A 25,293-nucleotide genomic window follows, 5' to 3' on the forward strand; every position below is an offset into this window, starting at 1 on the left:
CTGCTTCTTTCAATTTCAGGCATGAAAATCCATAGTCAGAAGCTTAGATATTCTTTGTGTCTGAAAAGCAAAGCTGTATGAAATAGCATTTTTTTCTCAGCCACTGGTTCTCCTTCCCCCATCACCTTTGGCCAGATAATGTATGTAGCAGAGGTAGGTTTCAGAAGGTTCTGACCAGTTCTGGAGAACCGGTAGCGGAAATTTTGAATAGTTTGGAGAACCAGTAGTAAAAATTTTGGCTGGCCCTGCCCCCATTTATTCACTGCCTCCCAAGTCCCAGCTGATCAGGAGGAAATGGGGATTTTGCAGTAACCTTCCCCTGGATTGGGGTAGGAATGGACATTTTACAGTATCCTTCCCCTGCCATGCCCACCAAGCCACACCCACAGAACCGGTAGTAAAAAATTTTTGAAACCCACCACTGGTATGTATGTATGTATGTATGTATGTATGTATGTAGACATAAATATGCATTTTTTTCATTTAGGAAGTGTTCCTACATTGCCGTGTTCTTGTATGTGGAGTAACAGATGAGAGATCTCGCTGTGCACAGGGCTGTCACAGACGGATGCGCAGAAGAGTTAGACCACAAGAGGAAGGAGATCGCATCACACAACATATCCTGACAAGTGGCCCAATTAAAATTGATGTGCAAGAATAGATGTATGAATATACATATACATATATACATACATACATACATACATACATACATACATACATACATACATACATACATACATACATATATATATATATATATATATATATATATATATGTATGTCTTTGGTCTTTGACCTACATACAAACATCCGCAAAAACCTCAGAAAACACACACACACACACACACACACATATATATTCATATACATGTGAATATAGATGTATAGCCCATTTTTCTCTCAGAAGCATATGCCCCCCCATCTTTGAGTTCAAACTAGATTTAATCTACATCTCAATTCCATTGCATGTGGTGGGGGACATTGAATGGGAAATTTGATTTTGCAAAGTCAAAGCAGGATCTGCTTCAATTAGACATGATTTATTCAAAGAACAGCCAACATTATAGGGGCATCCATGGCTCAAACAAATGTCAAGTTGAAGCTACAGCTGTACAGTTGAAGCCTTGCTCTCTTTCTTTTTATGCATCTAAACAAGTCTTCATATATGTCAACATGTTGAGTTCCTGTAAAGCAGTAGTGACATTGGGATAACAGTTGGGAGTGGTGGAAATCTATCAACATATTAAATTGTCATGCTTAATTATGTGTGCGTGTTTTGAAAAGTTGACATCCCCATAGGTTTAATTATGATTTCATGGATCTAGGACCTTTCCCTACTGATCTGAGATAGGCACTGCCCTTATGCACTGTCACAATACTTTGGAGCTCCTGGCAGTCTTTGCCTTCTCAGCCAATTAAATTCAGACGTTAATTGGCTACTAATCTAAAGCAGGGGTCTTCAACCTTGGCAACTTTAAGACTTGTGGACTTCAACTCCCAGAGTTCTGGAATTCTGGAAGTTAAAGTCCACAAGTCTTAAAGTTGCCAAGGTTGGAGACCCCTGATCTAAAGGAAAGGCATATTTGTGTCATATCCTCATAGCGTATCTTCCCTAGGATATAGGCAGTTCCTACTTGGAATTTCTATCTTCCTCAGCTTCCCGTTCCCAAGATTTTTCATTCCCTTCTGAAATGAAAGTGTTGATGTGATCATTTACACTGTTGCTCCACTACTTTCAGGCTGTTTTGAGAGATGGAGGGTTTTTTTGTGCCACTGCAGAATGATCAGATTCTTTTGAGAAAAAAAAAATCCTAACCCCATAAAAAGATAAATTCAATATGAAAATAAGTAGCAGAGGTGGGTTTCACATATTTTTACTACTGGTTCACCGCGAACGCCGCTACTGGTTCACCCAAACTGGTCCAAACCAGCTGAATACAGGGGTGAAATCCAGCAGGTTCTGGAGAACCGGTAGTGGAATTTTTGAGCAGTTCTGAGAACCGGCAAATGCCACCTCTGGCTGGCCCCAGAGTGGGGTGGGAATGGAGATTTTGCAGTATCCTTCCCCTGTCACGCCCACCAAGCCAAGCCCACCAAGCCACACCATGCCCACCAAACCACACCCACAAAACTGGTAGTAAAAAAAATTGGATTTCACCATTGGCTGAATACCACCACTGAGGGGTAGGGTATCAGTTAACATGGCACCAATAAAGGAGACTATTTGTAGCTCAGGGTTGAAATGAGGGGTTTTTGGTGCTCTCTGAGGGGCGTTTTGTTAACCATCTAGGTAACATCATCAGTGCTGTAAGAAAACAACCAAGCTCAGAGATCACTAAGGACCCCTCCCCAGTTAACCTGCATTTTTAATGAAGCCCCATTGGCCAGCTGCAGGAAGAAGAATGGAACAATTCTTGGAAAGCGACGGTGCAAAAATGTTAGTGATGATTAGATAGACAGTGTTGCAGTTGTGTGGAAAGGAAAAAGCAGCCATTCAGAAGCTTTTTTTTTTAGCAGTTCTGCAGGTGATGAGAACGTTCTCGGTGATAACTCAGAAAATCTTGCAGATGGGAAGGAGAAGAATAATAATCTGCAGGTTATACAAGGATTGAAAATGTTTGCTGTTCCCAGAGTAATGCACACTAAAGTTTTCACCATGCCCAAACTCAGGCTGTGAAACTGGGTTTGTGCAGCTATGGAAACGGATAGGCTCAAGTTTGAATTACCGTAGTCAACTTCCTGAAGAGAAAACTGTGATAATTAAATGCACATTTCCCCCCCCCCCCGAAAATGTATACATCGCACTGTTACAGACTTTGGAAATGTATTGCTACTGCTGCATATTATCTTACTATTATCTCTTTCTTACCCCACTGCCCCCCCTTATTTTTCCTTTATGGAATTATCCAGAAATTTCTTCCAACCACTTGATTTATGTTAGTTCCCTATGCCGATTTAAGAAACTCTGCATCAGTTAATATTATCTGCAATTCTCCCACCCCTCCAAAGTAAAATTTTCCGAATCTATTTTGGGGGGAAAAAAACAGCCATTAATATTTATGCTACTGAAATTTACATGCTTTAACTAGCTAACCATGTTTTTTTTAATAAAAAAAACCAAACAACTCCTATTCTCAGAGGTGAGAGCAGTTTTCACACAAATTTCTCCTTTTCCGTCTTGATTCAAAAAGCTTCTTGCATTCATTTTGTCAGGATACTATGATATTGCTGTGTATGCTGTTGTGTACAGATAGTCCTCGACTTACAACACTTCGTTTAGTGACCATTGGAAGTTACAATGGCACTGAAAAAAAAGTAATTTAGGACGGTTACAGCATCCCCATGGTCACCTGATCAAATTCAGCCAACTCATATTTATGATAGTTGCAGTGTCCTGGGGCCATGCGATCACCTTGTGCAACCTTCTGACAAGCAAAATCAATAGAGAAGCCAGATTCACTTAACAATCGTGTTGTTACCAACTGCAGCGAGTCACTTAACAAACATGGCAAGAAAGGTCGTAAAATGGGGCAAAATTCACTTAACAACTGTCTCAGTTAGCAACAAAAATGTGGGGCTCAACTCTGGTCGTACGTCGAGGACTAACTGCATTGTGATAACAACAATTTATTTGGGGGGAACCCAATGAAAGATTCCTGATGTCTTTCACAGGATCACAGGAACAGGAGAAAAGGAATGTTTTCTTTGAGGGATTATGAAAACGAACCAATCCTTCTGATATAAAAGGTTGACCAGTGCAAATCCAATTACCGCAGTACAATAAAGCAGCTTCAAATACTTCAATCTCAGTCAGAAGGCGGTTTAATTCCATTAGCCTGTGTTCAGAGAGGGGAAAAAATAGTTCTCTTTCTTTAGAGAGCAATGGGCAACCTACCAGAATGCTTCAATTTTAAAGAGGAAGGTATAGAAAAAGAATCAGGAGACCCCCAAGAGTTTTACCTGAATGAACGATATATAGTTATGTCACTTGAAGTTGTAGAATACTAGTTAATTCTATGTAGATAGAAGTAAGTTCCTTGCAATCCCTGATATTATTTTAAGCTATGTATGTTATTTAATAAAAGTTTGAAATGCTCTGCGTTTTATATTTTTCTTACCATTATGTACCATCTATACCTTTTTCTTATTATAAGTTGATTCGTGTTTTTTACTCTTTTAATGCAACGATGATCTAGTGAAAATAAAATGAGCATTGTGCAATGACTTCATACTCCGATCTTGGTGTTTTTCCCTCATTTGTCTTCAAGCAGATGCCCACAACTCAAACTGAGTTCTGTAAGGGGTTAATCCAGTCAATATTGATGGGCTTCTTCTTCTTCTTTTTTTTTTTTACAGCAATGTAAGGTTTCCATGACTTGGTATCACTTGAAAAGCAAAAGTGACAGCATGTGAGGAAAGCCATGAGCTTATCATATACATGTGAGCTGCAAAAGTGTATACTGTCAATATCATCTTGCAGCCTCTAGATCAGGGGTCAGCAACCCATGGCTCTGGAGCCGCATGTGGCTCTTTCATCCCTCTACTGGTCGGCTCCACAATTGATAGGGCTTTTGGTTAGGACAGGTAGATGAAAAAGGATGCCGTGCTAGGAGGAGACTCTATGGTGGGGGAACCAACTTCCAGTCAGCAGAGGAAAAAGGACATCATGCTAGGAGGAGACTCTATGGTGGGGGAACTGGACTTCCAGTCAGCAGAGGAAAAAGGATGCCATGCTAGGAGGAGACTCTATGGTGGGGCAACTAAACTTCCGGTTGGCTCCAGAATTCAATGGGGGCTTCCAGTTAGGACCTTTGTGGCTTTTTGAATGTTTAAGGTTGCTGATCCCTGTTCTAGATCTTCTTTGATGTCTGGATTGCTCACGTGCATCTCAGCTGCTCTACTTACATGATGAATCATCTCTAAGTCAAGCAGATGTTCTGGGAAGTAGATGGACATCATTAGATAGAACAGATGAGGGTATCAGACCAAACCTTTCCATTGCTTTTTGGGATTCCTTTCTCAATCATGCTCACTTGACAATTAATGTATGGGTGGTCACAAGACTTGGGATTGATTCCCAAGCCCCAAAGTTAAGATACTTTTGCTTGTTCCAGAAGATAGAAGATCAAGTCTCTTGTAAACAAAGGACACCAGAAGTCACCGTTGTCACATGACCAAACAGCTCGATGGTCATTTTCACAATTCATCTCGTTCTTCTTCATTACAGATGCAAGCACTTCTTTGGCTGTTCATGAACGGACGGCAACCCAGAGTCCTGACTGTTTGGAATATTGTGTCGGCTACTGATTCACATGCTGCAGCAAAAGAGAAAGAAATCAAATCCATCACACCTTTTCTTTTGTAAGATGACTGGGATTACTTTTCCTTAGACCAGGGGTCTCCAACCTTGGTAGCTTTTTGCCTGGAGGACTTCAACTCCCAGAATTCCCCAGCCAGCTGGCTGGGCAATTCTGGGAGTTGAAGTCCTCCAGGCTTAAAGTTGCCAAGGTTGGAGACCCCTGCCTTAGACCATAGAAAAGCAATCAAGATCTGACTCCAGAACCTGTGCCTGTAGTTTCTGTGGCGCCACAGCAAACAGGGCCTTACCATACCCCAAAGCAAGAGTTTTCTTATTTTATAAAAACTTCCAAAAATGCATTCAATGTTTGGTTATGAATATTGGGCTCCTTCTAGAGCAAGGGTCTCCAACCTTGGCAACTTTAAGACTTGTGGACTCCAACTCCCAGAATTGGAGTTGAAGTCCACAAGTCTTAAAGTTGCCAAGGTTGGAGACCCCTGTGCTAGAGCAGTGAGTTGGACTAGAAGACCTCCAAGGCCCCTCCCACCTGTATTCTGAATTGATTTTGATTTTCAAAATCAAAATTTGCTATAATAGGGTTATACCTATAGCATTGACAGAAACATGGGATGAAGTTACTATTATTTTTTTTAAAAGAGCACTTTGTCCCTTTATTTTAATATACAGGACGATTTTAATTTTTATTATATTACGCTTTTAGTATCAAGAAGACATAAGCTGGCCAGTACTACATTTCTCACTAAGTATGCATGGTTCTTTTAACAGAAGGGCATTTCTTCTTGAGCCCCAAAGTACCTTTCTTTCTAAAGGGGCTGTGTGGAGTCAGTGTGCATTGCGAGGTATAAAATCTGAACAGTAATTCGGCCCTGTAAAATCCTTGGTCAGACAACTGAGTCAACTGTCAACAGTTACAACCTAATCAAGAGTAAGACATAACCTAATTAAGAGAAAGACTTAAACTAATCAAGAGGAAGACATGACCTAATAAGGCAAGGGGAAAAGAGATCACCTAATAAGGCAAGGGGAAAAGAGATCACCTAATAAGGCAAGGGGAAAAGAGATCACCTAATATGGCAATTGGGGAAAGAGATTACCTAATATGGCAATTGGGGAAACAGATACTTAAAATAACAATACCTGCTACGTGACAATTGTATAGTCATGCTTTACCTGTTTGCTACTCAATAAAAGGTGTGCGCTCAGAGCAATCTGGGCTCACCCCATCCAGAGAGAACCATGGTGTCTGAGTCTTTATTGGGAAGGTAGCCCGTGTTCCTAACACGCACCCTTGCGAGGGCCTCATCCATTTGCAAACAGCATCCCTGCGGGGACCCTACGAGTCAGCGAAGAAGACCCACCCTAGATGACAACGATGCAACAACTGGGAGCTCGTCCGTGGATTCTTCTTGACTCCAAGGTGTGATCTCTGTCTAGAGATACACTTCCTTCACTCCTATTACTTCGCACCTGGAATAGGCTACATACGACATAAGTAATGGGCTCCTCACCTTTCAAAGTTTCGTCAGTTCATAGGGACGAACTTTATTCTTTAGTGAAGAAGACTAACTGTTTGCAAAAAATTAATGGCACCACTGTATATCCTCTTTCTAAAAAATCTCTTAATCAATTTCTTCTCTATATTACTCTTCATTGTCTTGCCTATCCCCAGGAGGGTACCTTGCGTCGTTCCTCTTGGGAGCGATTAGGCAAATATCTTTATGAACACCCCAGGGCACCAACTGAAATCTTAACCACATGGAGGGTGGTCATGGCTGCTCTTACTACCCTTTATCCTTCCTTTCCCACCTCCTCTCTTTCCCCCCTCTCTGAACCTTCAAAGCATATTGAGCTAGAAATTAAATCTGTGCTTGCTGTCCCTTCAGCCCCTTGCTTTCAACTCTCAAAGCATATTGAACCAGAAGTTAAACCTATACCTGCTTCTTCCATCTCTGCTTTGAAAACTGCCTCCTTTCCCCTGCCTGCCTCCTTCCCCAGAGCACCCCTCCTTCCCCATGGGTGCTCAGCAACTGATTTGGTTCAATTACTTCTTTTTTTTTGAAACCAACCTGGAAAAGAATTTGCTCAGTGACTATATGGAAAAATTGGGAACTTATTTCCATGAAAGTCCAAGAGCCCCTGTAAAAATTTTGTCCAAGTGGCTCATGATCCTTGAATGCCTTATTTTACACGAAGTCACTTAAACAGTTTGTCAAGACTTCTGCCTTATCAAAAATGACTTAAAAGGATCCACAATCACAGTCATGATTTAAACTGCTGAGTTTTCTCAGACAACGTTCCCCAGGTCTGTAAATGTTGTTTGATGATGTGTGTGCGTGTGTATGTATGTATGTGATCATTTTCAGACCTGCATAAGAATTGTAGAGATAATTGTGATGCTTGATTTGCATGTAATGTGTGTATGTGCAAAACTCATTGAGAAGATGTGAGATTTCTGTGTTGTCTTTTGGATTTGCAAGAAATGTGTGCATGTGTGAGAAATTGTCTCTGCATGTGTGTATGTGTGTGTGTGTGTGTGTGTGTATCTGTCTGCATAAATTCCGTATGCAAGCAGCCAGGTACTTTTGGAAAAAAAATAATAAAACACAATTTTTTTTCCTTTTGCAAGCAAGTGAGTTACTTTTGGACATTTTTTTCTCTTCAAATGCATGAGAGTGTCTTTCCAGTGAGTTACTTTTAACTTTTTTTCTCTGCCCTCGCTGGCTTATCTTAACTACCCCCCCCACCTTCATTCCTTGTAGTGCCAGGGAAGAGGGTGGCCGAAGGGGGAGAACCATTCACCCCCCCTCCATTTTTTTCTCTCTGCTGAGCCTGTCTGAGAAGGGAGGGACAAATAGGCTCTTTGGAGCTTTGCTTTTCACTAATTTGGAATTTCTTCATCTGCATAAAAGCCCTGCAGATATATTTTCCTTTCAACCCTGAAAACAATTTTGATTTTAAATTTCAATCCTGAAAACACTTTTGATTTTAATTTTTAACCCTGCATACAATTTTGATTTTGATTTTAATTTTTAATTTTTCTTTTTTCTGGAACTTTTTGAGGTTTAAACTACCTGATTAAACCTATACCTTTATAAATGTTTTCAAAGCACTGAGCTGACTCAAAATGTTTCATTTAGTTTTGTATTTTTGAAGCTGTTAACATACATAATAAGAGTTGGAAGGGACCCTTGGAGGTCTTCTAGTCCAACCCCCTGCCCAGGCAGGAAACCCTACAGCATTTCAGACACACGGATATCTTCTTATGTATGGATGCAATTTTTTTTTAAGCAGAAATCTTTTTTTGGGAAATGCACTCAGGTTTACCACATAAACAGACTCACCCTAAAGCTTCCGCCATGTTTTTCTTTTTTGAATCAGACTCAAGGTGCCTCTTATTTGCTGTTTGTATTGTGTATCTTTATTTTTTAGCAGCACAAGATGTGCCCTGTTTTAGGAACTATTTCAGAGATGAGTTAGAAAGTTATAGGATGTGATAAATTAGAAAGTTACAGGATGTGAAGAGAGATTTAGAAGGATGAGCAGATACTAGTGCTGTGAAAGATTTAATTTGTTAATGAAGCTGAAATAAAAGTTTAATGTTAGGAGTTAGGAGTTAGAAAAGTTTGTTTTTGGAAGTTTTGATAGTATGGATTTGTTAGTGAACAACTTCCACACATGAATAAAAAGGGTGGGAGTTGGGTTTTTATTGATTTTTTCTCTGTCTTCCACATAGTACCTTTGTTAAAAAACAAAACTGAGATTTGTATGTAAACCCCCTCCCCAAGTTGTGTCATCTCTTCTTTGTCCCTGCTTTTGTGTTTTAAATTTTAAAAGATGCTGGAAAGAAGAAAAATGACTTTTCCTCCAGGATGGACTGGCTACCTAGACAGGGTGAAGAACAGAGTTCAACTTTCTTTCTTCTCTGTATTTTTGTTTAAATGATTTCACCTGTTCATTTCCTTCCTGAATCCAGCTACCTCTTCTCTTATGGGAATATATTGTACTAGATTAACTGTTCAATGCTGAAAACACTTTTGATTTTAATTTTAACCCTGCATACAATTTTGATTTTAATTTTAACCCTGCATACAATTTTGATTTTAAATTTCAATCCTGAAAACAATTTTGATTCTAAATTTCAATCCTGAAAACACTTTTGATTTAAATTTTAACCCTGCATACAATTTTGATTTTAATTTTAACCCTGCATACAATTTTGATTTTGATTTTGATTTTGATTTTAATTTTAACCCTGCATACAATTTTGATTTTGATTTTGATTTTAATTTTAACCCTGCATACAATTTTGATTTTAATTTTAACCCTGCATACAATTTTGATTTTGATTTTGATTTTGATTTTGATTTTGATTTTAATTTTAACCCTGCATACAATTTTGATTTTAAATTTCAATCCTGAAAACACTTTTGATTTTAAATTTCAATCCTGAAAACACTTTTGATTTTAATTTTAACCCTGCATACAATTTTGATTTTGATTTTGATTTTGATTTTGATTTTAATTTTAACCCTGCATACAATTTTGATTTTGATTTTGATTTTGATTTTGATTTTGATTTTGATTTTGATTTTGATTTTGATTTTGATTTTGATTTTGATTTTGATTTTAATTTTAACCCTGCATACAATTTTGATTTTGATTTTGATTTTGATTTTGATTTTGATTTTAAATTTCAATCCTGAAAACACTTTTGATTTTAAATTTCAATCCTGAAAACACTTTTGATTTTAATTTTAACCCTGCATACAATTTTGATTTTGATTTTGATTTTAATTTTAACCCTGCATACAATTTTGATTTTGATTTTAAATTTCAATCCTGAAAACACTTTTGATTTTAAATTTCAATCCTGAAAACACTTTTGATTTTAAATTTCAATCCTGAAAACACTTTTGATTTTAAATTTCAATCCTGAAAACACTTTTGATTTTAATTTTTAATTTTAACCCTGCATACAATTTTGATTTTAAATTTCAATCCTGAAAACACTTTTGATTTTAAATTTCAATCCTGAAAACACTTTTGATTTTAATTTTAACCCTGCATACAATTTTGATTTTGATTTTGATTTTGATTTTAATTTTAACCCTGCATACAATTTTGATTTTGATTTTGATTTTAATTTTAACCCTGCATACAATTTTGATTTTAATTTTAACCCTGCATACAATTTTGATTTTAATTTTAACCCTGCATACAATTTTGATTTTAAATTTCAATCCTGAAAACACTTTTGATTTTAAATTTCAATCCTGAAAACACTTTTGATTTTAATTTTAACCCTGCATACAATTTTGATTTTAAATTTCAATCCTGAAAACACTTTTGATTTTAATTTTAACCCTGCATACAATTTTGATTTTGATTTTGATTTTAATTTTAACCCTGCATACAATTTTGATTTTGATTTTGATTTTGATTTTAAATTTCAATCCTGAAAACACTTTTGATTTTAAATTTCAATCCTGAAAACACTTTTGATTTTAATTTTAACCCTGCATACAATTTTGATTTTAATTTTAACCCTGCATACAATTTTGATTTTAAATTTCAATCCTGAAAACACTTTTGATTTTAAATTTCAATCCTGAAAACACTTTTGATTTTAATTTTAACCCTGCATACAATTTTGATTTTAATTTTAACCCTGCATACAATTTTGATTTTAATTTTAACCCTGCATACAATTTTGATTTTGATTTTAATTTTAACCCTGCATACAATTTTGATTTTAATTTTAACCCTGCATACAATTTTGATTTTGATTTTGATTTTAAATTTCAATCCTGAAAACACTTTTGATTTTAATTTTAACCCTGCATACAATTTTGATTTTAAATTTCAATCCTGAAAACACTTTTGATTTTAATTTTAACCCTGCATACAATTTTGATTTTGATTTTGATTTTAAATTTCAATCCTGAAAACACTTTTGATTTTAATTTTAACCCTGCATACAATTTTGATTTTGATTTTGATTTTGATTTTGATTTTAATTTTAACCCTGCATACAATTTTGATTTTAAATTTCAATCCTGAAAACACTTTTGATTTTAATTTTAACCCTGCATACAATTTTGATTTTGATTTTAATTTTAACCCTGCATACAATTTTGATTTTGATTTTGATTTTGATTTTAAATTTCAATCCTGAAAACACTTTTGATTTTAATTTTTCTTTTTTCTGGAACTTTTTGAGGTTTAAACTACCTGATTAAACCTATACCTTTATAAATGGTTTCAAAGCACTGAGCTGACTCAAAATGTTTCATTTAGTTTTGTATTTTTGAAGCTGTTAACATACATAATAAGAGTTGGAAGGGACCCTTGGAGGTCTTCTAGTCCAACCCCCTGCCCAGGCAGGAAACCCTACAGCATTTCAGACACACGGATATCTTCTTATGTATGGATGCAATTTTTTTTTTACAGCAATGTAAGGTTTCCATGACTTGGTATCACTTGAAAAGCAAAAGTGACAGCATGTGAGGAAAGCCGTGACCTTATCATATACATGTGAGCTGCAAAAGTGTATATTGTCAATATCATCTTGCAGCCTCTAGATCGGGGTCAGCAACCCATGGCTCTGGAGCCGCATGTGGCTCTTTCATCCCTCTACTGGTCGGCTCCACAATTGATAGGGCTTTAGGTTAGGACAGGTAGATGAAAAAGGATGCCGTGCTAGGAGGAGACTCTATGCTGACCATCTGGCATTGTACAGGACTCAAAGAAAAAAACTAAGAGACTTAACTTTGATATGGTTTACAAGCTATTATAGTTGTAGTTGGTATGATTGCATTAGGATGTATAATTTTACCTTGTATTCTACCTATTTTTGTTAGAACAATTTCTAAAAGTTTATCTTTATTTTGCCCTGTTTTAGGAACTATTTCAGAGATAAATTAGAAAGTTACAGGATGTGAAGAGAGATTTAGAAGGATGAGCAGATACTAGTGCTGTGAAAGATTTAATTTGTTAATGAAGCTGAAATAAAAGTTTAATGTTAGGAGTTAGAAAAGTTTGTTTTTGGAAGTTTTGATAGTATGGATTTGTTAGTGAACAACTTCCACACATGAATAAAAAGGGTGGGAGTTGGGTTTTTATTGATTTTTTCTCTGTCTTCCACATAGTACCTTTGTTAAAAAACAAAACTGAGATTTGTATGTAAACCCCCTCCCCAAGTTGTGTCATCTCTTCTTTGTCCCTGCTTTTGTGTTTTAAATTTTAAAAGATGCTGGAAAGAAGAAAAATGACTTTTCCTCCAGGATGGACTGGCTACCTAGACAGGGTGAAGAACAGAGTTCAACTTTCTTTCTTCTCTGTATTTTTGTTTAAATGATTTCACCTGTTCATTTCCTTCCTGAATCCAGCTACCTCTTCTCTTATGGGAATATATTGTACTAGATTAACTGTTCAATGCTGATGTTTGCTGTTTCTTTTTCAGTTCTACCTGCAAGCTATCTATTCCCCCTTGGCCCCCTCCCTAATCCTCCAACAATGCCTTTTCTCACCCAGAAAAAGAGGAGGAGGGGACCCTTTCTCATGTCTTTTAAACATGTAAAGATCAAAAGACTTTTTAAGACAGTTGATTCTTTCTTGTTTTATGTATTCATGTAAAATTTGTATTTTGAGATTTCTATCAGCAGCGAACATCCAAATCAACGGTGAGACCTTGTGAGTCCCTGGTCGACATATCTGTCCCTACCATCAAAAACAAAACTGAGATTTGTATGTAAACCCCCTCCCCAAGTTGTGTCATCTCTTCTTTGTCCCTGCTTTTGTGTTTTAAATTTTAAAAGATGCTGGAAAGAAGAAAAATGACTTTTCCTACAGGATGGACTGGCTACCTAGACAGGGTGAAGAACAGAGTTCAACTTTCTTTCTTCTCTGTATTTTTGTTTAAATGATTTCACCTGTTCATTTCCTTCCTGAATCCAGCTACCTCTTCTCATATGGGAATATATTGTACTAGATTAACTGTTCAATGCTGATGTTTGCTGTTTCTTTTTCAGTTCTACCTGCAAGCTATCTATTCCCCCTTGGCCCCCTCCCTAATCCTCCAACAATGCCTTTTCTCACCCAGAAAAAGAGGAGGAGGGGACCCTTTCTCATGTCTTTTAAACATGTAACGATCAAAAGACTTTTTAAGACAGTTGTTTCTTTCTTGGTTTATGTATTCATGTAAAATTTGTATTTTGAGATTTCTATCAGCAGCGAACATCCAAATCAACGACATATCCGTCCCTACCATCAAAAAACAAAAACAGGGGACCTTCCCCCATCTGACACCATTGACACTTCTCTGCTGCAGAGTCATACCGGCAATTGACTCTCTTCCTACAAGAGACATCTACCGCTCCTTTGACCTTCTCTTCCTCCAAGAAGGTGGATTGTGTGTGGTTTTAAAGGAAGACTGCTGCTTCTATGCTGACCATCTGGCATTGCACAGGACTCAAAGAAAAAACTAAGAGACTTAACTTTGATATGGTTTACAAGCTATTATAGTTGTAGTTGGTATGATTGCATTAGGATGTATAATTTTACCTTGTATTCTACCTATTTTTGTTAGAACAATTTCTAAAAGTTTATCTTTACTGGCTATTGAAGAACTCGAAGATGATTACACCCAAACTGCACCTAACAATTTCTGCCTGGCTGATGAATAAGAAATAGACAAGGATAGTATGGCTAATATTTGTGTTTACACCAACATGAAACCGACTGATTTGTCTGGTCCAAAAAAATAAAAAGAGAGGAGATGTCCCTCTCAATTATTCAACTTACTGTATTAATGCCACTACAGATTTATATCATCAATGTACTATGTATGTGCCTAAATCAAGAATGTCCTCCAGTTTGCAGTCTCAATCTTTCCATGGAGGGTATGTCACTCTATTCTCCACCATTGTATCAAGATCTTTTTAACGTTTCCCCATGGTTAACCACTTTATTATCTGCTTTAATAGGACCTATTGTGTTGTTATTGCTTGCTTGTACTGTAGGACCATGCATCATAGGACGTATGATACAATTTTTAAAATCTCGCATTCAAGCACTTGACTCGGAGGTTTCTGAAACCAAGGCAAAATTGAATTTGGTAGCTGCTCAGGTTTACGACCCATGCAAACAACCACTGTTAGCATTTACCTGCGATTCTGATATAGAGGATGACAATTACTTTTCACAAAAAACCTTGCTCACTGACATGGAAGGTGCCGACCTTAAAGGGCCTGCTCCGGCCATGCAAACTTATGCAATGGAAGCTATCAAATATGATTGTCTCGAGCAATTTTAAAAATAAAATAAAAAAGGAGGAAATGTGGAGTCAGTGTGCATTGCGAGGTACAAAATCTGAACAGTAATTCGGCCCTGTAAATCCTTGGTCAGACAACTGAGTCAACTATCAAACAGTTATAACCTAATCAAGAGAAAGACTTAACCTAATTAAGAGAAAGACTTAAACTAATCAAGAGGAAGACATGACCTAATAAGGCAAGGGGAAAAGAGATCACCTAATAAGGCAAGGGGAAAAGAGATCACCTAATAAGGCAAGGGGAAAAGAGATCACCTAATATGGCAATTGGGGAAAGAGATCACCTAATATGGCAATTGGGGAAAGAGATTACCTAATATGGCAATTGGGGAAACAGATACTTAAAATAACAATACCTGCTACGTGACAATTGTATAGTCATGCTTTACCTGTTTGCTACTCAATAAAAGGTGTGCGCTCAGAGCAATCTGGGCTCACCCCATCCAGAGAGAACAATGGTGTCTGAGTCTTTATTGGGAAGGTAGCCCGTGTTCCTAACACGCACCCTTGCGAGGGCCACATCCATTTGCAAACAGCATCCCTGCGGGGACCCTACGAGTCAGCGAAGAAGACCCACCCTAGATGACAACGACGCAACAGGGCTGCCATAATCCTGGTTGGTCCTAAGGCAGGGGTCTCCAACCTTGGTCCCTTTAAGACTTGTGGATTTCAACTCCCAGAGTCCACAAGTCTTAAAGGGACCAAGGTTGGAGACTCCTGTCCAAGGGGTTCGTGAGCTGAACCTCAGGCTGTGTTCCTGACTTAGCAAGACTAGTACATTTTTGCTACTCAGCCAAGGTCCACACCTGACAGTTCTTTGGTCCCTCAAACACATTGGAAATAGTCCAATTTTTCCTTTCTCTGGCAGTTTTGAGATAACTTGGACTATAAATTCATTCTCATTAGCGGGAGAATTCAATAAGCTGCAAAATGCTGTCATATTTATTGTTCCTTTTAATTTGGCATGATAATATGCTAAAAATAAAGAAAAGATTGCCATTAAAAAAAAAAAGCTCTTGTTTTCTGGGAGTGTGAAAGGGAATGAGCTGAACAAGGAGAGATTTAACCTGGAAATAAGGAGAAATTTTCTGACAGTGAGAACAATCAACCAGTGGAACAGCTTGCCTTCAGAAGTTGTGGGAGTAGGGTTGGACTAGATGACCTATAAGGTCCCTTCCAACTCTATTAATCTATTAAACTAGAAGCATGGCAATTAGGAAAATGGTTTTAATAATTTTTTCCTATGCCATTTTCCTCTTTAATAATCCCTCCTTCCCCTCTTGCTACATTATCACCCTGTGGCTAAATTTCAATCCTGTTGATAATTTTAGGGTCAATTTACCCTAAAGATGGGTCTCCTTTATCCAGTTAAGGCAGGACCTTTAATAGTTTTGCCTAAAATGCTCTTTCACAGGGCTATGCTTTTGCTCAGAAGCACTTTGGAGAATCATCAATACTGTCAAGATTATCAAGCTAACCCGGCAAACCACTATATATAAAGAGAGAGGAAAACCCATGTCTTCTAGCACTGAAGATGTTTCCTAATTGGGTACTGAAACGTCTCTAAGAAAACAACCAAGGACCCCACACCTTGCAGATCATTTCTGTCCAATTCATCCAATATGAAAGGCTGCAAATAAGAGGGGCTCAATCCCATTCAGAAAAAAGGAGGACAAGTGGAAAAAACAGTATCTATGGAGAGGTCAAAAAAGGTTAGCATAAAGACTGCAGACTTGCAAGAATGCAAGCAAAAAAAAAAATAGTGGAGTTTCAGTCATGCAATCATAACCATGTCCTAACATATCCTGACTTTTTTAGGATCTTGTCAATATAAGTAATTATGATCTGGAGTAGACAGGGTAACTGGTCAGCCAATGGGGACTGTTTGGAAACAGTATTTGTTTGTATGGGGCCATAAGAGGCAGTTTGGAGTCTGGGTGTGGCTTAGACTTGCTGAATTGTATATAAGACTTGGTTTGGCCTCTGTAATGGCTGCCTCTGTACAATATATTAACCTCTGTGTCTCTCAATTCTGTAATGACTTCCTTCTATGAATATTGCTCCTGGGTTCCTGATTTTGTATGCTGACTTCTGATGTTTGGTATTGTATATAAACAGATTTCTTATGTAGTTGAATCCTGCAGAATTATTTAATTGTGTGTCTGATTGTGCTGGAACAAACTCTGACAGATCTTTTTTTCCCTGGAGGGGAAGGAAAATAGAATCCAATCTGGGTCAGTCATCAGGACCAGAGGTTTTCCCTTCCGAGCTTTCGGACTCAGGCTGAAGCCCGCTTCTCTCTAGCCAAAATTTCCCTGAAGATGGGCTCCAGCATGAGTCCAAAAGCTCAGAAGACAAAATCTCTGGTCCTGGTGAGCAACCCAGATTGGGATCCTGCAATGTTATCCCCAGGACACATATACTCCATTCACCTTCATTTGTGGGAAGAAAAATAGCCTGGTGCGTTCGGTGGAAAAACACAGGGGAAAGGAGAAACTGAGCCAATTTCAAAACCAGCCTCTGGTGTTGTACTTGTGAACTTAAGTGCATGTTAGAACACAGAATATAGGGCTGGAAGGGACCTTGGTGGCCTTCTTATTCAACCCCTTGCTCAAGGCAAAAGACCCAGGGATGGGCTTCAAAACTTTTAGCAAGGGGCTCTCTGCCCCATTGCTGGGTGGACGTGGCCATGGTGGGCGTGGCCTAGTTGGCCTCCTGCACTGGAGGGGGGTGTTTTTGCCCTCCCCGGGCGCCAGAGGCTTTCCTCGAGCCTCCAGGAGGCGAAAACGGCCTCCCCAGGTCCAGAGGTTCTCTGGAGGCCGGAAACGGGCCCATTTCCAGCCTTCCCAGTAGGCCTGATTTTTGCCCTCCACGCGCACCCTGCACTTACCCCATATTCAAAATGGGCAGCATGGGAACTCCTGGGAGGAATGGGGCGGGGTGGGCAGGGCCAGCCAGGAGTGGGATTTGGGGGTTCTCCAAACTGCACAGAATCTTAGCTAGAGGTTCTCCCAAACCCCTGCGAACCCCCAGCAGCCCACCCCTGCCTAAACCCTCCCAATTAAACAGTTGTCCAGTCTATTTTTGAAAACCTCCAGTGATGGAGCACCTACAACTCTGGGATGCACACTATTATTGATTAATTATTTTCACTGCAGAAAAATTCTCCTTACTTCTAGGTTGGATCTTTCTTTAACAAGCTTCCACCATTATTTCTTATCCTGTCTTTTGTAACAGCCCTTCAAGTACTGAAAGACAATGATCATGTCCTTCCTAATCCTCCTCTTTGATGGGTTAGCTCCCTCAACTGTTCATCATATGATTTAGACTCCAGACCCTTTATCAGCTTTCTTACTCTTCTCTGTACACTTTCTATGGTCTGGGCATCTTTTTTGTAATGTGGTGGCCATCATTAAGATGATTAAAGGCCTTGAGATTTAAACATATGAAGAACGGTTGTAGGATTGCTAGCTGAGAAAAAAAAAAGGAAAAGAGGTGACATGATAGCATTATTACAGTATTTGAGAGGCTGCCAGAAAGAGGAGGGGGGGTTCAATTTATTTTCCCAAGCACCAGAGAGCAGGAGAAGAAAGAATGGATGGCAACTAATCAAAGAGAGAAGCAACCTGGAATTAAGGAGAAACTTCCTAACCGTGAGGACAATTAACCAGTGGAACAGCTTGCCTCCAGAAGTTGTGGATGCTTTATCACTGGAGGCTTTTAAGAAATGCCTGGACTGGACAGCCACTTGTCTGAAATGGTATAGGGTCTCCTGCTTGAGCAAGGGCTTGGGCTAGAAGACCTCCAAGATCCCTTTAAGCTCTATTCTGACTGACTGAATGCAGTATTCCAAGTGTGGCCTCATTAGTGTGGTATTTGTTGTTGTTGTTAATTGCGAAGTCCTGTCCAACCCATCCTGACCCCATGGACAACATTCCTCTAGGCATTCCTGTCCTCTATCATCCTCTGGAGTCCATTTAAGCTCATGCCTACTGCTTTGGTGACTCCATCCAGCCACCCCATTCTCTGTCGTCCCTTTCTTCTTTTGCCCTCAATCTTTCCCAGCATTAGGCTCTTCTCCAGTGAGTCCTTCCTTCTCATTAGGTGGTCAAAGTATTTGAGTTTCATCTTCAGGATCTTGCCTACTAAAGAGTAGTCAGGGTTGATCTCCTCTAGGACTGACCAGTTTGATCGCCTTGCAGTCCAAGGCACTCGCAGGAGTCTTCTCCAGCACCATAATTCAAAGGCCTCAATTCTTTGGCGCTCAGCCTTTCTTATGGTCCAACTTTCACAGCCATACATTGCAGCTGGGAAAACCATAGCCTTGACTATAGATACTTTTGTTGGCAGGGTGATGTCTCTGCTTTTTAGAATGCTGTCTAGATTTGCCATAGCTTTCCTCCCCAGGAAAATTTGGTGTAGAGCAGTATTATCACTTCTCATGATCTTAACACTATCCTTCTGTTGATGCAGCCTAAGACTGCATTGGCTTTTCTTTTCTTTTCTTTTTGGGCAACGGCAACACATTGCTGGCTCATACTCAAGTTGTGGACACCTAGATCTCTCTGTGGAAGAAGATTTGCCAAAAAGGTCAAACTAGCATTTTCCTTATAGGTCTGAAGGAAAGAGCTGGAGACAAGAGTACTGGGAAAATGGAGACTCAGCATGTCTAAACATTTCTGACATTTTTGTGTTCCTACGAACATTTCTGTTCGTAGGAACACAGAGGGACTTTCAAATTGTGCACAAAGAATCCCTCTGCAGAAGTATCCTAAGTCTTGGTTAAAAAAAACACCCCAAAAAAACTATTTTCCCCACGGTGATTTCTTCTTCCTGGCTTCTGAAATGATTTATGAAAAATAGTTTCTTCTTTTCAGCCGAGTTTCTTACGTCTTGGCATGCTAGCCAATATTTATAACTTTATTCACCTTTATTAACTAGTAGAACTAATCTGGAAAAGATTTTTTTGGCAATGTGATTTAAAATATATAGCTTTATAAATATGCATGAGACATTTGCTATAAGAAAGAGAGAACATCTTCTTCCAGAGAAATACTTAAAGGAAGATTAAAAAGAGAGAAGAGAGAAATTCAAGGCAAGGAAAATACATGTAAACATAGGAGGATCGACTATTTTAAAGGGTGCCTGGAGCTGTGAGGCAAACAGAAAATGGTATAACTGAGGGGGGGGGGAGTGCTTCCTAATTAAAATATGGGCTTCATTATTTCTTTCAGCTAAATTAATTCAGAAGGCTGAATATAGCAAAGGTTTGGAATCTAGAAGCCTAATATTTTCAGTTAGCGGTAATATGCTTGGAATTCATAATTTTTAAAAGAAGTGTAGATGAATTCAGAAATACAGAGAAGATTTTCTGTTCTAGTTAGTATGATTCAGCGTTTTGGGGATTTTATTCAGGCTAATTGAAGGATAAATTTAGCTAATGTAAGATAGAGTTTATTAACCACCCAATCATTTTTTTCTACAGGATGTGCATTTATGATTTGTGGCTTGGTTATTACTCTCTATATATCATTAATATTGTTTATTATGAATAATTATGTTTCCTCACTAATAAAAAATATATACATAACTCACAGTTCTTTCATCCTTTTCTATAAACTGTTAAGATTTAATGATATTTATATATAAATTGGAGCAGATTTAATGATAGCACTGTATTTAAATCATAATTTTAATTAATAATTCAATAATTATTGAATAATAGAGACATACAACAGCAAGCACACCTTCTCAGAACAAAATAACATAGTGGTGACTCTAATATGTTATTTATGAAAAATGGATTACACTATTTCATTCTCATGATTAGGGGACTGGAGGCTAAAACATATAAAGAACGGTTGCTGGAACTGGGTATGTCTAGTTTAATAAAAAGAAGGACTAGTGGGTGATATGATAGCAATGTTCCAATATCTCAGGGGCTGCCACAAAGAAGAGGGAGTCAAGCTATTCTACAAAGCACCTGACAAGAAGCAATGGATGAAAACCAATCAAGGAGAGAAGCAATTCAGAACTAAGGAGAAATTTCCTGACAGCGAGAACAATTAATCAGTGGAACAACTTGCCTCCAGAAGTTGTGAATGCTCCAACACTGGAAATTTTTAAGAAGAAGTTGGATAATCATTTGTCTGAAGTGATGTAGGGTTTCCAGACTAAGAAGGGGGTTGGACTAGAAGACCTCCAAGGTCCCTTCCAACTCTGTTATTCTCTTCTCTTCTCTTCTCTTCTATTCACTTGGAGATTTATCTGTGTTGTCAGGGTCACTTGGGTCAGGGGTCTCCAACCTTGGTCCCTTTGCTGGCTGAGGGACTCTGGGAGTTGAAGTCCACAAGTCTTAAAGGGGCCAAGGTTCGAGACCCCTGACTTGAGTAGTGCAAATGGGTATAGAACCCTCTTGGAACTGCCTTCTTCAATCTTTCAATAGTTCCAAGGTGTGACCCACATGACACAGATAAACCTCCAAGTGGTCTCAATGACTCTCTAAAAGAATGCAAATGACAATTCATCGGAATTGTCTTAAAACATTATATTCCATCATCCTTCTTTTCTTCCATTTTTTCCCTTAGAAGGATAGACCATTCAAACTGTCTATTATGTAATTGCTTGTTTTTGTGTGAGAGAAAAAGTTTGAGGCTGTGATGGGATGCTCTTTAGATAGGATGTCAAAGTTCCCCCTAGTAAATTGGAGGGAGAAGTGTTTTGATCACAGGCATAATTAAATGTCACCCCTTTCTTACGTAGGAGCTGTAATGACGCAGGGACAGAATGCAGTATTGCAGGCTGACTCTGCCCACAGAGCTCGATCCTGACCCGCTCAAGGTTGACTCAGCCTTCCATTCTTCCAATGTTGGTAAAATGAAGACCCAGATTGTTGGGGGCAATATGCTGACCCTGTAAACTGCTTAGAGAATGCTGTAAAGCACTGTGGAGTGGTATATGAATCTATGTGCTATCGCTCTATGATCGTCTCTAATATTAGCCTGCTGGAAAAGTCATTCACCCCATAAAAGAGAAATGAGTGAATAACTTCTCATGCTTCTAAGTGCAGGAAGAAATTTTTGCTAGAAATTAAGTAGGAAAATGGAGGAAATGATAGCAAATGGTCTGTATACATAAGATCATAGGTTCAGTTCCTGGCATCTGCAAAACGCAGGTAAGAAAGATGTTTGTCTAAGCATCTAGAAGATAATGCCAGTGAATGTACTGTAGCTAAACCTGAGCATGGATAACTAAAACTAATCTTGTGTATTAAGGTAAATTCCTAGAGTAGCCTCGTGCAGAACTGGGCTATATAGCCAGAACTAAAGGACAATAACCTAATCCCAAATTTAGTGGAAATCAAATCAGTCCTCACCCCTATTTACAGATATGTAAACAATTACTGCTGAAAAGGTCAAAGACACAAAGAGGAGAAGTGACTTTGAGTAAGATGCATTGAATTCAAGCCACAGGACCAGGATGTGGTAAATCTATACATTTTATCATCCTAACGAAACCAGTGAATTATTAAGTCACTTTTTTTTTTTGAGAAAGTCCCGTACATCAGTAGCTCTGAAGTATGAACTTTCTAATTTATCTTAATTGTTACATTTGAAAAATAAATTAGCAATCCCTCTGCCATCTAATTGCTTGTTATTTAACCAAAGAGAACTTAATGGCTGATGACAAGCAAAGTCATTGGGAGGGGGGGGAGAGGGATTTGCTTAATAACCGCATGGTTCACTTAACAACCTTAACAATTCACTTAACAGACGTGGCAAAAAAGGCCATAGCATTGAGTGTGACTCACTTAACAGCCACCTTGCTTAGCAACAGAAATTCTGATCCTAATTGCGATCATGAGTCAGCTCCAGAGTGGGAGTTGAGGCCTAATATGTGAAGAACCACACTTTCCCTATTGGCCCTTCCAGGAGTACAAGCACTGCAATGAAAAAATTGTTGAGTCACCTTTATAACATCCATCTGAAGTTACTTTACTTCCATTCCTACTTAATTATACCCTATAAATCTCATAAGAAAAATTGCATTTTTTTTTTGGTCTGGGCAATGCAGCTTGGTATGCTTTTTAATTATTTCGGGATGAGTATCAGTCTGGTCTAGCCTTCTCCGTCCATCATGGTGATAGATTTTTTAAAAAATATTCAGATAATTCAGATAATCTCCTCAATTTACAATTACAGGAGAGTCCAGAATTTCCGTGGCTAAGCGAGACATTTGTTAAGTGAATTTTGCCCCATTTTTACAACCTTTCTTCCCACAGCAAGGGCCGTGATAGCTCAGGCTGGTAAGAAGCCTGTTATTAGAACACAGCAGCCTGCAATTACTGCAGGTTCGAGCCCGGCCCAAGGTTGACTCAGCCTTCCATCCTTTATAAGGTAGGTAAAATGAGGACCCAGATTGTTGGGGGGGCAATAAGTTGACTTTGTAAATATACAAATAGAATGAGACTATTGCCTTACACACTGTAAGCCGCCCTGAGTCTTCGGAGAAGGGCAGGATATAAATGTAAATTAAAAACAAAAACAAAAAACAGTTGCTAAGTGACTCAGTGCAGTTGTTAACTCGCATGGTTGTTAAGTGAATCTGATTTCCTCATTGACTTTGCTTGTCAGAAGGTTGCAAAACGGGATCACGTGACCCCTGGACAGATGTCATAAATATGAACCAGGTGCCAAGCATCTGAATTCTGATCACGCGGCAGGGGGATGCTGCAATGGATGTAAGTGGGAAAACGGTCATAAGTCTCTTTTTTCTGTGCTGTTGTAGCTTTGAATGGCCACTAAACGAACTGTTGTAAATCGAGGACTACTTATATTTGATTTTTGAATTGATTCACAAGGGCCTGAGTCCAGGTTACTATATGAGCCTTGATCAGTGGTGGGTTTCAAATTTTTTTACTACTGGTTCTGTGGGTGTGGCTTTGTGGGCGTGGCTTGGTGGGCGTGGCATGGCTTGGTGGGTGTGGCAGGGGAAAGATACTGTAAAATCTCCATTCACACCCCACTCGAGGGGAAGGATACTGCTAAATCCCCATTTCCTCCCGATCAGCTGGGACTCGGGAGGCAGAGAATAGATGGGGGTGGGGCCAGTCAGAATTTTTACTAGCGGTTCTCCGAACTACTCAAAATTTCCGCTACCGGTTCTCCAGAACTGGTCAGAACCTGCTGAAACCCACCTCTGGCCTTGGTGGTGCAGTGGTTTAGACTGCAGTATTGCAGGCTTCTTCTGCTGCCTACAATTTGGCAGTTCGAACCCCACCAGGCTCAAGGTTGACTCAGCCTTCCATCCTTCCAAGGTGGGTAAAATGAGGACCCAGATTGTTGGGGACAATAGGTTGACTCTGTAAACCGCTTAGAGAGGGTTGTAAAAGCACTGTGAAGCGGTATATAAGTCTAAGTGCTGTTGCTATTGTCCCTGTCTCTACTGTTAGCTCAGAACGTGGTGTGGCACTGCAGCCATGCGTTTATGTGTTTAACGTCTTCCCCATCAGGAAACTTACCTTCTACCTTGGAGACAAAACCGAGACTACGTTTAAGGTCAGAGCAGATGGACTGCATGCACCAACGAAATTTGGCATCGCACCGATATTTATTAGACCCACAGGTATCGTAACATGCATCCAGCTGGTTACAGCATTTAGTCATGGCTGGGATGCCCATGTCAAGCTGTAAAAGAATGCCAAGAGACAGAGAAAAAAAAATCACTCTGGGGTTTGGAACGATTCTCCCCTCCTCCCATATTTCAATTCTCCTATAAAAAAAGCTCTTCGTGCTCTCCACAATGAATATTTTAACAAGGGGAAGTGCTTTATATTTGACGGCCCTGCCCAGCAGTGAAATATGAGATTAGGCAAACTGATCTTCTATTTATTTTGGGAATAAATACTGTAGGAACCAAGAGAGGATCTCCTGAGCTACTGTATATCTGCCCATGGCTTTGAGCGGCTCTACAGAGTGACAAGAGATTGTCCAATGTCCAAGGATACTTTCAGCCAACCCGAATAGGTCAACAAAGCGGCAACCATCCCAAACTTTCTTGGAGATTGACCAGGAAATTTTAGGGTGGCGGAGCAAGACTTTCCTTCTGTTGCATCATGTTGAAAGTACCAGCAATCAGTGAATAGTGAGCCTGAAGCTGGTGCAATATAATATAACATCCAGTATGAATTTGTACAATGGAAATATGCAATATTGATAATGGACAAGTTCCATTCAGCAAATGCAGGTCATTTTTTGCAACAAAGAATTCTGTAATGTGGGCGTTTTGATGCTAGCAAATTGTAGGAAATATCAGACGCTGACTAAATTAACTTCAGCCGTGGCACCAGTTGAGGTGAGATTAATGGAGTCTCATCCGAATCAGACTTGACTGTTTTAGCAGTCCCCGTATTGTTAATATTCATGTTACAGTACTCTGGGCCTTTAACTTTAATTATTAAGATGATAGGAGTTTTCTAGCCAGCATCCATTTCCCAATCTGCGATTTCTAGAAGATATATTTAACACTACAGCTGTTCCTAACAGTTGGGGATTAAATAGTCGGTTGCCCAACCAATCAAAGAGTGAATTCTATGGGCAGTGGTCAGACAAAAACATATTCATTTTGTCTGCCATAAGCA

General features: G+C 38.9%; 2 protein-coding genes across 2 annotated transcripts in view; one reads left to right on the forward strand and one right to left on the reverse strand.

Annotated features, from left to right (window-relative positions):
* OIT3 (oncoprotein induced transcript 3) overlaps nt 1-661 on the forward strand; it is a 52,418-nt gene extending 51,757 nt beyond the window's left edge. Inside the window, exon 9 of the mRNA XM_058188486.1 lies at nt 488-661. Coding sequence (XP_058044469.1) covers nt 488-661 — 174 coding nt within the window. The remainder of the gene's footprint in view (nt 1-487) is intronic.
* A 2,481-nt stretch (nt 662-3,142) lies between these two features.
* The window catches only part of PLA2G12B (phospholipase A2 group XIIB), a 33,980-nt gene continuing 11,829 nt past the window's right edge, over nt 3,143-25,293 (reverse strand). The window contains exons 3-4 of the mRNA XM_058188131.1: nt 24,175-24,340; nt 3,143-5,318 (exon numbers count right to left, since the gene is read on the reverse strand). Coding sequence (XP_058044114.1) covers nt 5,200-5,318; nt 24,175-24,340 — 285 coding nt within the window. The 3' untranslated portion in view covers nt 3,143-5,199. The remainder of the gene's footprint in view (nt 5,319-24,174; nt 24,341-25,293) is intronic.

The sequence above is a fragment of the Ahaetulla prasina genome, chromosome 6 (assembly GCF_028640845.1).
Source record: "Ahaetulla prasina isolate Xishuangbanna chromosome 6, ASM2864084v1, whole genome shotgun sequence".
Taxonomy (NCBI): Eukaryota; Metazoa; Chordata; class Lepidosauria; order Squamata; family Colubridae; genus Ahaetulla; species Ahaetulla prasina.